The sequence below is a fragment of the Cydia strobilella genome, chromosome 4 (assembly GCF_947568885.1).
Source record: "Cydia strobilella chromosome 4, ilCydStro3.1, whole genome shotgun sequence".
Lineage (NCBI taxonomy): Eukaryota > Metazoa > Arthropoda > Insecta > Lepidoptera > Tortricidae > Cydia > Cydia strobilella.
Genome location: NC_086044.1, coordinates 9,987,886 through 10,003,871, shown reverse-complemented (window position 1 = coordinate 10,003,871; position 15,986 = coordinate 9,987,886). Strand labels below are relative to the sequence as shown.

Genomic DNA, 15,986 nt, shown 5'->3' with positions numbered 1-15,986 from the left:
GACGCTATGACATTCAGCAGGGCGGAGTACGTCAGAGCAAATACGATAAACACACACCGTAGTAAATTCGAGCGCCTGATCAAAACACAGAGCAAATTCGAGAATACGTCGCGGACAAATGAGGCTAGTGGCAGGAGTGTTGTTAACCTGTCGCAACAATCATTAACGGCCGATATGTGTAGTGTGTTGTCCAAAGGCCTAAATTTCGCTTTGACTCCGTCGTCTCTTCCTGTTGAGACCATCGTGGCCAGCATAGAGGACGCTATCATACGCAATAGAGTGCCGAATAGGGAAGCTGAGTGCCTCCGACAGGATGTATCTTCGCTGTTGCGACGAAGTAAGCTGCCTAAGCCCAACATCAGTAAGCAAGAGAAATTAGCACTCTCAGTACTGCGAAAGAATGAGGATATTCTGGTGTTGCCGGCGGATAAGGGGAATGCTACTGTAGTCGTGGACACAGTGGTCTACGAGGAGAAGGTTACACAGCTAGTAGGAGATCCAAACACTTATAAGAAAGTATCGTATAACCCTACAGCGCGTGTAACATCGAGGCTCAACAGTTTAGTCGGTGCGATATCGGCCAAGGATCAGACTAAAATGCTGCGTCAGTTAAACCCCACCACCCCAAAGATTTATGGGCTACCTAAGATCCATAAAAACGACTGGCCCCTGAGACCCATTGTGAGCCAGATAGATTCACCCACGTACAAGGCGTCCCGTTTCTTGTCGGGACTCTTGCAACCTCTAACGGGTAAAACGTCCAGTTTCGTACGAAACTCTACACATTTTGTGCAGCTACTTGAAGGCGTTACGTTGCAAGAGGACGAGTTGATGGTGAGTTTCGATGTAGCCTCCTTATTTACGAATGTGCCGGTAGCGGAAACGATTGAGATTATAAAACGAATGGCAAGCCGCGACGACTCACTCGCCGAGTACATGAGGCTGATCGAGTTTTGCCTCACCAGTGGATACTTTGTGTGGCGGGGGGAACACTACCTGCAAATAGAAGGGGTAGCAATGGGTTCTCCGATAGCACCAGTGGTGGCCAATATTTTTATGGAGGATTTTGAGCAAAGGGCTTTGGAGAGTTGCCCACATAGACCCAGACTGTGGCTGCGATATGTGGACGACGTGTTTGCTGTGGTGCCACACAAGGATCTGGACCCGTTACTCGAACATCTGAACGCGCGGCATGCCAAGATTAAGTTCACCATTGAGAGGGAGTGCAATGGGGCACTCCCGTTTCTGGATGTCTTGGTGCAGCGGGACGAGCATGGCCGGTTGACTCATAAAGTGTATCGGAAGCCCACACACACTGAGCGGTACCTGCAAGCTGACTCACACCATCACCCCGCACATTTGTCTTCGGTTCCACGCGCGCTCATCAATAGGGCTTTACGGCTATGTGACCCGCAGTACGTGCAAGAGGAGCTGCAGCATGTAAGGCAGGTATTAGAGAGCAATGGGTACAATTGGAGACAGAGTCAGCGAGCAGCAAGTACGGGTACATTAAGGCAAGTACAAACGGTCGAGAGAGCACCTGTCGTCTTGCCTTTTATTAAGGGGATAACGGATAGAATTGGACGCCTATTACGCCGAAGTTTGAGCATTAGGACAATCTTCCGACCCCATACCAAAGTCAGGCAGTTGCTGCGCTCTCCAAAGGACAAGGACCCGCTGGGGAGCCCGGGGGTATACGAGATACCTTGCGATTGTGGTAGGGCGTATGTCGGTGAGACCGGAAGGAATGTCTCCACTAGGTTGTCGGAACACATACGCAGCGTAAAGAACATGGACACCAGGAACTCAGCTGTGGCAGAGCATGCGAACGATATAGGCGCGTCCCATTTCATTCGTTTCGATAAAGCGAGATTACTGGTACGGGAGAAATGTTTTGTGCCGCGTAAGATTCGCGAGGCGATTGAAATTTCACGCCGCCCTAATTTCAATCGGGACGGAGGCTGGATGTTGCCACCTGCATGGAAGCCTATAATACCTAGGGTCAAGCGGCAAGTGTGTTGTGACGATCGCGGGGACATAGTGAGTGCAGTGTGCTTGACTTCGTTCGATACAGCCGCCCTACCAGACCTTCACTTGACGACTCCATCTGCGGACTGCCCCGCGCCCCCCGCCCCCGCCCCATCAGCGCGTGCGCAACGAGCGACGAGGCGGGCGGCGCGGGCAGTGCACGACGAACAACCGCCGCGGACACTCGTGCCTGAGGATGGATTCCCAAAGAATCCGAAACATGTCGCCAAAAGCGACTAAAAATAATAGTGAGTAAAAAACCGTACTGATAAATATTTTGAAATATGTCTCACGATAGTTTAAGTGCGATGGTGTCAGTTGTATTCATATGCGTAGTTTTATTTTCGAAACTAACAGGAATTTCAGCTCAAAAATTTTATGGAAGATAAATATAAGTATTTTAAACATAAATATGCAAAAAAACGATTTTCTCAAAAATGTCACTTGTCATAGTATACTTAGGAGGTATCGATATGTATGCCTTTCACATTTGAAGAGTTCCCTCAGTTTCTCATGGATCCCATCATCAGAACTCGAGCTTGATAAAAATGTGTCTTGAAAACTTAAGTTGCTTAACAAACATAACGAAGAGGACAAATCGCCAAACGTGAACTATGCGTCATTGAAGAGTTTCGTTCTGATGATCATCAGCAGTTCCACTTCATCAAATGTCACTTTTTTAAATGGAAATGCTGGATTTGTTGATGAAAATACAAAAATCACTATATGTATGCCTTTCACATTTGAGGAGTTCCCTCGATTCATGGATCCCATCATCAGAACTCGAGCTCGACAAAAATGTGTTGAAAACCTAACTTGCTTAACAAACATAACGAAGAGGACAAATCGCCAAACGTGAACTATGCGTCATTGAAGAGTTCCGTTCTGATCATCATCAGCAGTTCCACTTCATCAAATGTCACTTTTTTAAATGTAAATGCTTGATTTGTTGATGAAAATACTAAAATCACTATATGTATGCCTTTGACATTTGAGGAGTTCCCTCCATTCCTCATGGATCTCATCATCAGAACTGCGTTTTGACAAAAACGGGACCAATCTGTATGTATATACTTACAATCAAAAAAAGAATTTTCAAAATCGGTCCAGAAATGACGGTTATGGAGTAACAAACATTAAAAAAAAAAACAACCGAATAGAGAACCTCCTTTTGAAATCTTGAAGTCGGTTAAAAAATAGCCAAGAAAATAAAGCGTTCCACGAACATTATTTTGAACATGACCGGTAGACATATTAATGAGTTTATTCCAAAAAACGTATTTTCTTATTAAAAGCACGTAAGTGCCGGGAAAATGCTAGTATGGCTTTTAATATCGTATAAAGGTACAGGTACCTCCATTATCCGTGGCCTGACACCCACTTGGCCGGTTTTAGTACGAGTAGTAGTAATCACTTTATTGTACACAACCACACCCTTACATCATACAATTTACAAAAATAGAGGTACAACGGCGAACTTATCCCTATAAGGGATCTCTTTCAGCTAACCTGCGAGTAGATGAGGGGAGAATTCAAATTAGGTAGACAAACTTACGGAATGCACAATAACACTTTAAAAGTAAACTAACCAAAATTTCCAAAAGTAAATAAAATACAAATAAAATAATAAAATAAAATACATACTAACGTACATAAACAAATAAATACTGAACATATATTACAAACATAAAAAAATAGTGTCAACAAAAAATAAAATAGACATCAGTAGGTACTTAACTAAATCACGCTTGGTAGGAAAGCCAAAGCTTCTTAAGATTAGCCTCGAGTGACGCTACGCTACAGACTGTGACAGGGGCAACTCGTTTCACAACTTCACAGCGCGTACCGTGAACGATTTCGCATACGTTCGTGTCTTATTCGAAGGAATAGCAAGCGTAAGATCAGCACTTGAACGTAAGCGGTGTTCACTGCCTTCAGCCGGATATTTATATCTTCTCTGTTAGGTAGGATGGAGAAAAGGGGTTATAGAGTACGTTGAAAAGCAACGACAGGACACGCACGTTTCGGCGTCGGCGGATCGGTATTATCGGTAACCACACGAGCTTAGAGCGGAATTCAGAAATTTGATCGTACTTACGGAGGCTAGATATGTAACTACCTAATACAAACACCACCACACCACAGTTTTTGTTTATTTGTGACATCGCGATGCTGCTGTTATTAAGGTTTACAAATATTTTAATGCCTGGGCTACACTAACAGGAAACGCCGTTGATTATCTATCGCGATAATCCCAGTGTGGCCGTATGTACTCATAAAACGTCCATTATCGCGATAATCAAAGTCGTTTCCTGTTAGTTTGGCCCCGGCATAATAGTACATTTCAGTGCAAGTGTGGAGAATGTGTTATTTTATTATTTACGAGTCCCGAGATGTCTTTTATGAGCCGTAGGAGAAAATAGAATCTCCTGGGGAAAGGGATATAAGGCTGGCTACCAGCCGCCGATAAGTCTAAAGTCTGAAGTAAATTCATACATATTTTCTAATAAACTTAAGAAAATCTTGCTACACCAGTGCTTAATTCAGTAGAGCAATTTATGACTAGTGCAAATGATTGACATGCTATATTAAATTAATATTGAGTGTATTAAGTAAATTTTGTAGGTGTAATGTGTAATGTTATCTATTGTATTTTAAATTTAATTGTCATTTTTTTTTAGTTATGTTTTATGTGAAACATGTTAATTATATAAATTTTATTGGATATTTCAACTTGCCCGAGTCGTTGACATATGTGTATACTCGTATAATTTAAGTGTTGTAGTTTGTAGGTTTTCTATTGTCAGTAAAGTTTATACAAAAATAATGTCAAATTAATAGTTTCTACTTACAATCTAACATGCGTTAATTTATACAAAAATATATTTTTTAATACAGTTGCTCAAAAAGTGCTACTTTTCGTGGCTGTTTAGCGTGCCGAAAGTTGGTTTTCGCGAACTAGTGCTTTTTACTTTTCCAATTTTTTTAAATTTATATTTGTTCCAATTCATGACTAACTTATTGATGAGTGTTAATATTAGTTTCCTTTAAACGTCGTAATCAACATAAAAACCTACTGTTAATGTAAGAATACGAAAAATATGCATATTTCATATTTTATTACTTACCTCTTCATCATTATAAGTATTATAACACGTTTATTTTTTAAACGTTGAAAACCCGTTCTTAATAAGTTGTCGGAATGGAACGGAACGCCTGTCAAAGAAGAGGCGTTTTTTCTTACTGCAAGAATGTTTGAAGTTTCCAAAGGCAACATTCGATATTGTTTTTATAAATATACGATATTCAAATAATCGTTAATAACGATATTTAGGTAATAATAGTACAATGTTTTATATTTGTAAAACAATACAATGTGTACAATGTTGTATGAAGTGGGTTCAATAATAATAACAAAATCCATTCTAGTCGAATAAAAGCTAAAAAAACACCTCTTCATAATGTCAATGTCAATAATGTCACAGAATTAATAATATAAAAGTTTCGAATTCCTTACTTGGTTTTTCTTATTTTTTCGCAACTGTATTAAAAAACGTCGTTCGATACACGTGCGGAAATGTCATTCTTCACTCGTCCCGAGTCTTGCCATTCGCCTACGGCTCGTGGCAAGATATCTCGGTACTCGTGACGTAATGACATACTTTCCGCACTAGCATCGAAATGTACTATTTTCATGCTTCATCGTGGTTTTCGCAGAAGTAATCGTTTACTGAATAAAATGTTATTCTTAAGAGCCAGGCGAACAGTTGCAATTTGTTAATTATTTTGATACACTAGACACATTGACCGGGATATAGACCGTGAATAATACAAAAGGTAATCACGGTCTATATCCCGGTCAATGTAAGTCTAGTGAAACAAACCGTGAATCATTCAAAACTCTATTTTTAAATTTTTACTTTTTAAACTTTTCTGTTAACGACAGAGCCAACCAATGATAGTTTCATTTAGCCAAATAATAAAACAGTTTGTTCCGTACGAGACTCACAGCGACATCTCTTGTCGCCTTGTCGGAGAGACGCAGTTGCGTATGTCGCGTGATACCTATCGCGGCCAATACGGAGCCCGAGATACGCTTTCGTCACCCTACGTCACGACATATTGTTCCCCTCTACCCCAATATCCTCGAATCATGTACAAGTAGATTAAGCATTTAGAATTATAAGAGTAAGCACGTTAAATTTCGGATTTTATTTCACCATCCAAGAATAAGTCGAATTTTCAAAATACGCAGCGCCTAGTCACGAACATATTGGTCCTTCGAACCGGATATATCAAAGGTTTCTTCGCCAATCGTCGAGTACGAAATGAGAGGCCATTGAGAACCAGCACCTTTGGAAGAGAAAGCGCACATCGACATTTCTTCTTGGACGGAAGGCGCGTATGCAGCACGAAGACACCCAAGGACGCGCTAATTTGGGAAACTGCGGATACCTATAGGACGAGAACTGGACATCCAACGATTTAAACGCGCATATTTCGGTACGGACATCCAGCCACCCTATACCTAACCCTTTGTCTTCAGTTGCTTAATGCCGTGCTTAATCAATTCCAGTGAGCCTGTGACGAGTAATCATTGCGTGACCGGTACCCTCGGACTCCTTTTTGCAGCCACACAACGCGGAGTTGCATCAGGGTCCAAAGTCCACACGTGAGTACTCCAGCTTTCTATACTAAACCTAATCAAAATGGGAAAAGATGATATTGTGGTACCAACTGATGGTAAATCACGCGATAAATCGCCATCTAGGGCCATCTGTGACGCCGCGATTGAACCTCACGTTCGCGAATTGGTTAAAAAACGTGGCATTATAAAGGCTAGACTCACAAAGTTCGCAACCCACATTCAAAGCTGTAGCGATAATTTAAACGATTTAACTGAGCCTTGTAGAATCAATTTAAAATTACGCATACAAGGAGCAGAGAGCCTGTACACTGAATTTAACGATATTCAAACTCAAATAGAAGCGAATGTGTACGAATCAAATCTCGATGATCAGTTAACGCAACGAGATCAGTTTGAGGATAGTTATTTCAGTGCGCAGTCCCTCGCCAAATCTATACTAAATAAATTTAATAGTACTGAAAGCCAAAGTCCCACTGTTTCGCAAAACACAACAATGAAGGCAATTAAACTGCCAGTTTTATCACTTCCCTCTTTCGACGGCACGTATGAAAACTGGCTCGCTTTTAGAGATATTTATTTATCACTAGTTCACAATGCGAAGGATCTCTGTGACATCCAAAGGTTCCACTACCTAAAGTCATCGCTGACAGGTAGTGCTTTGTTAGTAATAGAAGCGCTCGAACTAACGTCAAGTAACTACGCGGTGGCATGGGAGCTCCTTCTTAATCGCTACAATAACAATAGGTTATTAATCCACAATCACGTCAAGGCACTATTTACGCTTCAGTCTCTGCCTAAAGAATCACACATACTTCTTCGAAAGTTAATTGACACAACACTAAAGAATTTACGCGCTTTGAAGGTCCTAGGCGAACCTGTATCGTCATGGGATACCCTAATTATTTACATCTTAGTGTCAAAGCTCGATAAAACCACTGAACGCGAGTGGGAACAACATAAAAGTAGCCTTACGAGCGGCGACACTCAGATGAAGATTAAATTGGATGATTTATTGCAATTTTTACGAAACCGTGCTGATATGTTAGAAACATTGCAGGCATCACATTCACAAAGTACGAGTGTACGCGATAAGCACGAAGTGAACAAAAAATATATCACTCCTAGCTCCACTCACAACTACAACAATAACAAAGTAAATTGCAATGTTTCTACCAACAGCAAACCACAAAAATCACAGCACAAATCAAAATTCGCGTGTCCTATGTGTAACTTAAATCATCCACTTTATTCTTGTGTCAAATTTCTCGATACTAACTACGAATCTAAACTTAAGTTTGTAGCCGACAACAAGTTATGCACTAACTGCCTCCGAGCGGGACATTCCGTGGAGTCATGCGTATTCGGCCCGTGTCGCAAGTGTAATAATAAACATAATTCAATTATCCATCCTCCTAGTGATGAGTGCGCTCGCGTCCCTGCCCCCGCTGACGTCACAACCCCCGCTGCATCCACTTCGGCCGCAGCTGCATCTAGTTCGGCCGCCGCCGTGTCGGTCAATGTGCATTGTCAGCGAATTCCTTCGCAGTACCCGATCTTGGAGCCGGTCTTGTTGTCAACTGCGCTTATCGACGTGATTGATAAAAATAATAAACCGCATACGGTCGTTGCTCTGCTTGATGATGGCTCGCAACGATGTTTTATAAAAGAATCCTTACGTGATTTATTAGGCGCACGATTAGTACAGTCCACTCACGAAATAAGCGGTGTAGGTCGTACTGTGACGCAGTGTACGCAAACCTGCAATGTCCAAGTAAAATCGCGCATTAATGCCTACACAACAAATTTGCATTGTTTTGTTTTATCGGAAATAAACACAGCAATGCCAGTTGTATATAAACATTGCGCAAAATTCGATATTCCAGATAATATACAACTGGCAGATCCGCAATTTTTAGATTACAAAGATTTCGATATCTTAATAGGTGGTGATAAGTTCTGGGATTTGTTTACGATGGAAAAAATAAAATTACGTAACGGTCCCTACTTATTAAATACCGAATTTGGATGGGTAGTAGCAGGTCCTATCAATTTAAACGCACGCATTGAAGGCCACATCCAATGTAATTTTACGCAAACAACAGATTCGTTATTACGGCGGTTCTGGGAGATTGAGGAGGTACCTACCACTCGGGACGCATTGTCTGACGAGGAGAAGGCTTGCGAGGAGCATTTCGTTCGCACCACTACGCGCGACAGCGAAGGAAGGTTCTGTGTTAGCATGCCACTCAAGCAGCCACCCGAAATGCTAGGAGAAACGTATCCTCAAGCTGAACGTCGTTTACTGGCGCTGGAAAAACGATTACAGCGTTCAGAAACGTTTAAAAAATTATATACAGACTTTATGCATGAGTACCTCGATTTAGGGCACATGAGTAAAGTGACGTCATATAACTCACCGCATTTCTTTTTGCCACATCATGGAATTTTTCGTGAATCTACAACCACACGTTTAAGGGCAGTTTTCGATGCTAGTGCGGCATCTAGTACGGGTACGTCTTTGAACGACATTCAAATGGTAGGTCCCGCGATCCAGGGCGACCTTCTGTCGATTCTTTTACGCTTTAGGCAGCATCGTTACGTGGCATGCGCGGACGTAGCTAAAATGTATCGTCAGGTACTAATGGCAGAAAATCAACGTGACCTTCAACTGATCCTTTGGCGCGACAGCCCCGACGAACCGATACAAATTTATCGCTTAAATCGTGTCACTTACGGTATGGCGTCGGCGGCTTTCTTAAGTGTCCGTTGTTTAAAACAGTTAGCCACTGAATGCACCGATCCCGACATTAAAAGAATAATTAACGAAGATTTTTACGTAGACGACATGATAACTGGGTCACAGGATAAACTTCAATTGTTACGATTATGCAATGAAACCGCGCGAACATTGCAATCGGGTTGTTTTCCGTTACGAAAGCGGGTATTCAACTTTAGCGAACCGTCGTTAGAGTCTAATTTCGCACTACTGTCTGACGCGCAAACTAAACTAACGTTCGATAAAGACTGCAATTCAAAGACGTTGGGCATAGGTTGGAATAATTACTATGATCAATTTTATTTTAACTCGCAACTTGATTTAATGAAACCCAATGATAAAGTAACCAAACGTATTATTTTATCACATATCTCGCAAATTTATGATCCCTTAGGTTTATTAAGTCCAACAATTATGCTCGCCAAGGTCTTACTCAAGCGTTTATGGCTTCTTAAACTCGATTGGGACGATGAAGTACCTTCTGACGTCATGCGCACCTGGAATGATTTTACTAAATCGTTATCAGTTGCTCTAAGTACTATCCGAGTGCCGCGTTATGTAATAGGTAGCAGTAATTATACGCGCATAGAAATGCATATCTTTACAGACGCGTCACAGGTTGCTTACGGCACTTGCATTTATATTCGCACAATAAATGATGATGATGAAGTATGCTCACGATTGTTATGTTCGAAAGGGAAATTAAGTCCAATTAAATCCCTTAGTACGCCCCGTCTGGAACTTTGCAGCGCACTTCTAGGCGCTAAATTATATGACAAGGTCATAAATAGTTTTCATTGCAAGTTTGATGACGTCGTTTTTTATTCCGATTCGACTTGCGTTTTAGGGTGGTTGCGCATGGCACCTAACTTATTAAAAACTTTTGTGCAGAATCGAGTCACTGAGATCCATGAACTAACCAAAGGGCTTCCATGGCGCCACGTCAGCGGTAAAATTAATCCAGCCGACTTAGTTTCGAGAGGCGTTCGATTGGAAGACCTAGCTGGATCCAGTTTATGGTGGGAAGGACCTGAATTTCTGCAGGATGTTAATTTTGACCCTAAAAACATGCCAAAATTACCAAGTTCGAATGATGCGCACGACATACTGCCGGAGGTTAAATCTAACATAGATTTAGCGCTTACCGCTACCACACAAGCGGCATTATTTCCTTTCGAGCGGTTTTCTCAGTTCTCGCGCATGATACACACCGCTGCTTATGTTTTACGTTTTATTCATAACGCGCGCAATAAGAATAATAAGCGTACGGGCAGTATTAGCGTCGAGGAACTGCGGGAATCAACAAATTTATTAGTCAGGCTGTCTCAACTGGAATCGTTTCCAGATGAGTACAAGCTATTGACTAATAAACAAACAATTAAAACTAAGCATAATTTAAGTAAATTAAACTTGTTTATCGATGAAGATCGCGTTATGCGAGTCGGCGGTCGCATTGGTTATTCGCTATACTTTGCTTACGAAAAAAGGCACCCGATTTTAATAACAAGCAAACATCACTTTGCGCTTTTATTATTTCGCCACGAACATAAAAAACTTCTACACGCTGCGCCTCAAGCCCTTCTTTTTGAACTGCATGATGCTTGGTGGCCACTAGGTGGTAGGAATCTAGCGCGAAAGATTTTTTATGACTGTGTTGTTTGTAAGCGATTAAGAGGGAAAACCCTTACTCCTTTTATGGGAAACCTACCCGAAGAGAGAATTACGCCTACATATCCTTTTTTAACTTGCGGCGTGGACTATGCAGGGCCAGTTTTCATATTGAACCGCAAAGGCAGAGGTGCTCAAACTGTGAAGGCATATATTTGCTTGTTTGTATGTTTCGTCACGCGAGCTATCCACTTAGAGCTTGTCAGCGATCTGACTACTGATGCTTACCTTCTAGCTCTCAAACGCTTTATAGCGAGACGCGGAAAGCCTAACGAAATATACTCAGATAATGGCAGGAACTTTGTGGGTTTGATGCACGACTTTGCCAAGTTTTTATCGCAATGTAGTCCCGACATCACAGATTACGCTACTAGTTGTAATATTAAATTTCATTTTATTCCACCTTACGCACCCCATTTTGGTTCCCTATGGGAAGCTGGAGTAAAATCATGTAAGTTTCATTTACGCCGTGTTATTGGTAACGCTCACCTCACGTTCGAGGAATTTAGCACGGCATTAAATCAAATTGAGGCGGCCCTAAATTCCCGTCCTTTATACGCCATGTCATCGGATCCGCACGATCTTCTTCCTCTGAGCCCTGCGCACTTTCTCGTCGGGCGCACTTTGACGTCGCCCGCCTCAGAGGACCTTCAGCACGCGCCTGCTCATCGACTCAACCGGTACCAGATGGTGGAGAAGATTAGGCAGCATTTCTGGGCCCGCTGGTCCAAGGAGTACGTCTCCGAATTACAGACGCGATCCAAGTGGAGGAGCCACTGCGAAGACCTGAAGCCGAACACACTGGTTCTCATAAAGGACGACAATCTGCCTCCGCTAAAATGGCATTTAGGACGTGTCGTCAAGACTATCCCTGGGCGAGACGGAGTGTCAAGAGTGGCAGACATCCATACTGCATCAGGCACCATAAGACGCGCTTACACCAAAATCTGCCCCTTGGTGTCTCAGCCAGATGAAGAGAGGAGAGACGCTCAAGAATCCTCTTGAAAGCCAGATCTTTCAAGGCCGGGGGCATGTTCCGTACGAGACTCACAGCGACATCTCTTGTCGCCTTGTCGGAGAGACGCAGTTGCGTATGTCGCGTGATACCTATCGCGGCCAATACGGAGCCCGAGATACGCTTTCGTCACCCTACGTCACGACATATTGTTCCCCTCTACCCCAATATCCTCGAATCATGTACAAGTAGATTAAGCATTTAGAATTATAAGAGTAAGCACGTTAAATTTCGGATTTTATTTCACCATCCAAGAATAAGTCGAATTTTCAAAATACGCAGCGCCTAGTCACGAACACAGTTTTTAGTGAAATATCGTATTTTATAACGTTATATCTTGTAACAATACTTTTTGTACGTAATACATGTCTAATGGCAAAAAAAAATGTATATATATAAGGGTTAACTAATTTAAAAAAGCTGGAAAAGTAAAAAGCACAGTTCGCAAAAACCAACTTTGAGAACGCTAAACAACTACGTAAAGTAGCACTTTTTAAGCACCTGTATTAAAAATGTAGTTAACAACAACCTCTCTCATAAATGAATGACAACGCGTTCTTTGAAAGCTAGCTTATTTGATTCGAGTGAGGAAGCTATTCATTCGTTCTTTCTAATTTTTACTCGAATTAATAGATGGCGTTGATTTCTACTGCTAAAGATAGATATAACTCCGTAATAGATGGATACAGTCTAAGGAAAAAACGTGCCTCGAAAATCAAGAAAATTTAATTCTCGATCAGATGGCGCCACTACCTTTTTCCTACTCTCGTATAGATGGCGTTGAGGGTTTCGTTTGTAATTTAACAATTTTAACGCATATCAGTGAAAGAATTTGGGTCAAAAAAATATAAAAATAATCAATGCAAATACAGCAAATAAAAAAAAACATTTATCCATTATATAAACACATTTTTTATATTTTTATTTTTAGTTCTAATCGTGTGTCGATAGATGGCAGTGAATTTATAGTGGCTACAAAATTTACAACGACAGTATCACAGTACCGCTCTATCCTACGAGTATTATATTCTCTTTGCTACTGCGGTGCCATCCTTGGCGCTATGTAGTTATACAAGGCTGATGTAGATGGCGTTGTTTTTAATATGTCAGTTACTGGGAATATAGGTTGTATGTGCCTAAATGCATGCCTGCTGTGGTTCGTATCTTAGAAAAATAAAAAACCGGTCGTGAGAGTTCGTTTAACTCGCGCACCGAGGGTTCCGTACAAACATTCAACAGATCTCTCTCTCCCTCTCTCTATCTTCAAAACAAACTAATCTTTGCCATTTACTTTCTTCGGCAAACAAAAGGAGTATATAACTTATATAGCAAATGTGCCATTCTCAACCAAAAGGGTCGGTTGTCAATAAGGCGCTATTTCCATATAGCTTATCGACTAGCGACAATGTGGTAGGTACCTTTTGGTTGAAAACGTCACAAAAAATCATGTAATTACACCCAGCCGTTGAGTTTATTTTAAATGTACCAATTGAATTTAATTCGATGTCAAATGTTAATATATGTTTCCTTTTTTATTGTGGGACGGACCACATTATCAATATTATTATTATTATTGATCTTCGTTGATTTTTTCATTGTGATTGACATCTGTATATACAATTTAATTCGATGTTATTAAATAATATGCCCCTATCCAATTGATCGTTAATTACTTCATCCATTAGATATCAAAATGAGGAATGCGATTAATATGTTAACAGCTATACTTATTAATTGTATAGCAACAATATACATAAACGCAACATTTCACATTTCTAAGCAAAGCGGCTTCTAAGCAAAGTGACACAGTGACGTCACGATGTGTTGCCATTTTGTTAGAGCGTTTCGTCAGTAAAGTGCGGGTGCCAAACTTTGACCATCATTTGTGACTTTTGTATTGCTGAAAGACAATGGGTCCCCTACAGACATTTGATCCTTAAAGCAGGGAGGCAATGGTCGAACGCATGAACGTGTCACTGAAGGCAGTCTCCGATTGGGGCGAAGCCAATCTGGTTGCGTTCAATGCTAGTAAGACTCAGGCGTGTCTTATCTCCGCTAAACGGAGTCCATTCCATCTCACTCCTACATTCCGAGATGTATCCCTTCCGTTAACCGACCATCTTGAGCTGCTCGGAATCTCGCTGTCTCGAGAGAATCTCGAGTCGAAAGCACAGTTAGCGGCAAAAAAGCTAGGCATCCTCAACAAGGTGAGGCAGTATTTTACACCTAGGCAGCTGCTCGATCTTTACCAAGCACAAGTCCGATCTTGTGTAGAATACTGTTCTCATCTGTGGGATGGCTCTGCAAAGTACCAGCTTGAGGCGCTCGAGTCAGTTGAGAGGAGGGCCAAGAGAATCATAAATGACAGCAATCTGACGAATGCTCGACTCCAAAGTCTGGAGCATAGTCGCAAGGTTGCCAGCCTGTCGATCTTTTATAGGATACATTTCGGAGAGTGTGCCGAGGAACTGCACAACCTTATTCCTCCGTCCCATTTTTACCATCGGACCACACGACAAACGGCACTCCGGCATCGCTTCATGGTAGGAACTCCAAAAATACGCACGAAGCGTTTTGCTTCCACATTTCTCATGCGAACTGCCAAGGAGTGGAACGCCCTGCCCGAGTCTGTGTTTCCGCATGAGTACAATTTGGAGCTCTTCAAGGCAAGAGTTAATAGGTATCTCATAGGTAAGCGTGCTCCACCGTAGACCACATCATCACTTACCATCAGGTGGGATCGTGGTCAAACGCCCGCCTATTCATCATAAAAAAAAAAAAACCTGATCAACTGATACCATTAAAAACAATTGTCAATTACAATTACTGATTTATATCAGAATGAACTCGGATGACAACGTAGGTTTACCTCAAAATAATTTCTTGTTTTTTGAAATGTTGCTATTCCTCAGCTTTGCTGTTATAATATGCTTGCTCAAATGTTATGAACCACCCACGTGCATGCAGATTTTCGCCTTAATATATAGTTAACTAGGATCTGCTAACTAGAATACAATTTACAATGTAGCCTGTAAACATAATAATTTGTATGGTTTCCTATACAAAGCTCATGTTGTGCTATCTACATGTAACATCCCTAAACACACAGCTTATCAGCACAATAGAAATAGAAGTACTAAGTCAACGGTTTCATTAGTTGCCATAAATAAAACTAGATAAGTGTAAAGTAACTGATTTATTGCTATAAGCTTAAATAAATAAACACAACATACTTGTACCAATATAGGTAATAATTGGTATATCGTATTATATTACGAATATACGAGTAATATAGTGGTGAGAGTGATTACATATTAGAAAATCACACGTATCTAAACATATTTAAAACCGTAGTCATCATGTACAGTCGAGTCGCCATCAGATATATCGGAGCGGCCACGGTGTTCACAATATCTGAACGCGCACTCTATCTCCTTGACAAATAGAGGCGTGTTCAGATATTTGTGAGCGCCTTGGTCGTTCCGATATATCTGATGGTGACTGTACATTAAGATCATAAATATGTAGCAATTTTTCAATTTATTTTAATTCAGTAAGTTGAAGAGGCGTAGGTACTTATACATATAGTCTATCAAGCCATTTCCGTCAGTAGAAAAGAGCGGCAAATTTAAAAAAATATTGGCACGAAGTGTTATCGTCACAGAAAATTTAAATTTCGCGCCTTTTTATATTGACAAAGTTGTTTAACAGACTATATCTATGACCTCGACTGCAGGTGTATGTAATGTCAAGAGAGTTATTTACCCCTTGCAAGGGGCATTTACCCCTAAATTATGCTTACCCGTAGTGACCTTAATAATGATGATTATTATAAAACAGCAAAAACTAAT

General features: G+C 41.1%; 2 protein-coding genes across 2 annotated transcripts; both read left to right on the top strand.

The window, feature by feature from the left end:
• The first annotated feature begins 6 nt into the window (after nucleotides 1-6).
• On the top strand, nucleotides 7-6,615 carry LOC134740910 (uncharacterized). The gene is made up of 2 exons (XM_063673565.1): nucleotides 7-1,732; nucleotides 6,605-6,615. Exons 1-2 carry the CDS (start codon nucleotides 7-9, stop codon nucleotides 6,613-6,615), a joined length of 1,737 nt encoding a protein of 578 aa, XP_063529635.1.
• On the top strand, nucleotides 6,325-12,342 carry LOC134740570 (uncharacterized). The gene has a single exon (XM_063673090.1). The coding sequence runs from the start codon at nucleotides 6,738-6,740 to the stop codon at nucleotides 12,123-12,125; it is 5,388 nt and encodes a 1,795-aa protein (XP_063529160.1). The 5' UTR covers nucleotides 6,325-6,737; the 3' UTR covers nucleotides 12,126-12,342.
• Nucleotides 12,343-15,986: the final 3,644 nt, after the last annotated feature.

Coding starts and splice junctions, on each gene's coding strand:
- LOC134740910 (XM_063673565.1), top strand. CDS start 7: ATGACATTCAGCAGGGCGGAGTACGTCAGAGCAAATACGATAAACACA.
- LOC134740570 (XM_063673090.1), top strand. CDS start 6,738: ATGGGAAAAGATGATATTGTGGTACCAACTGATGGTAAATCACGCGAT.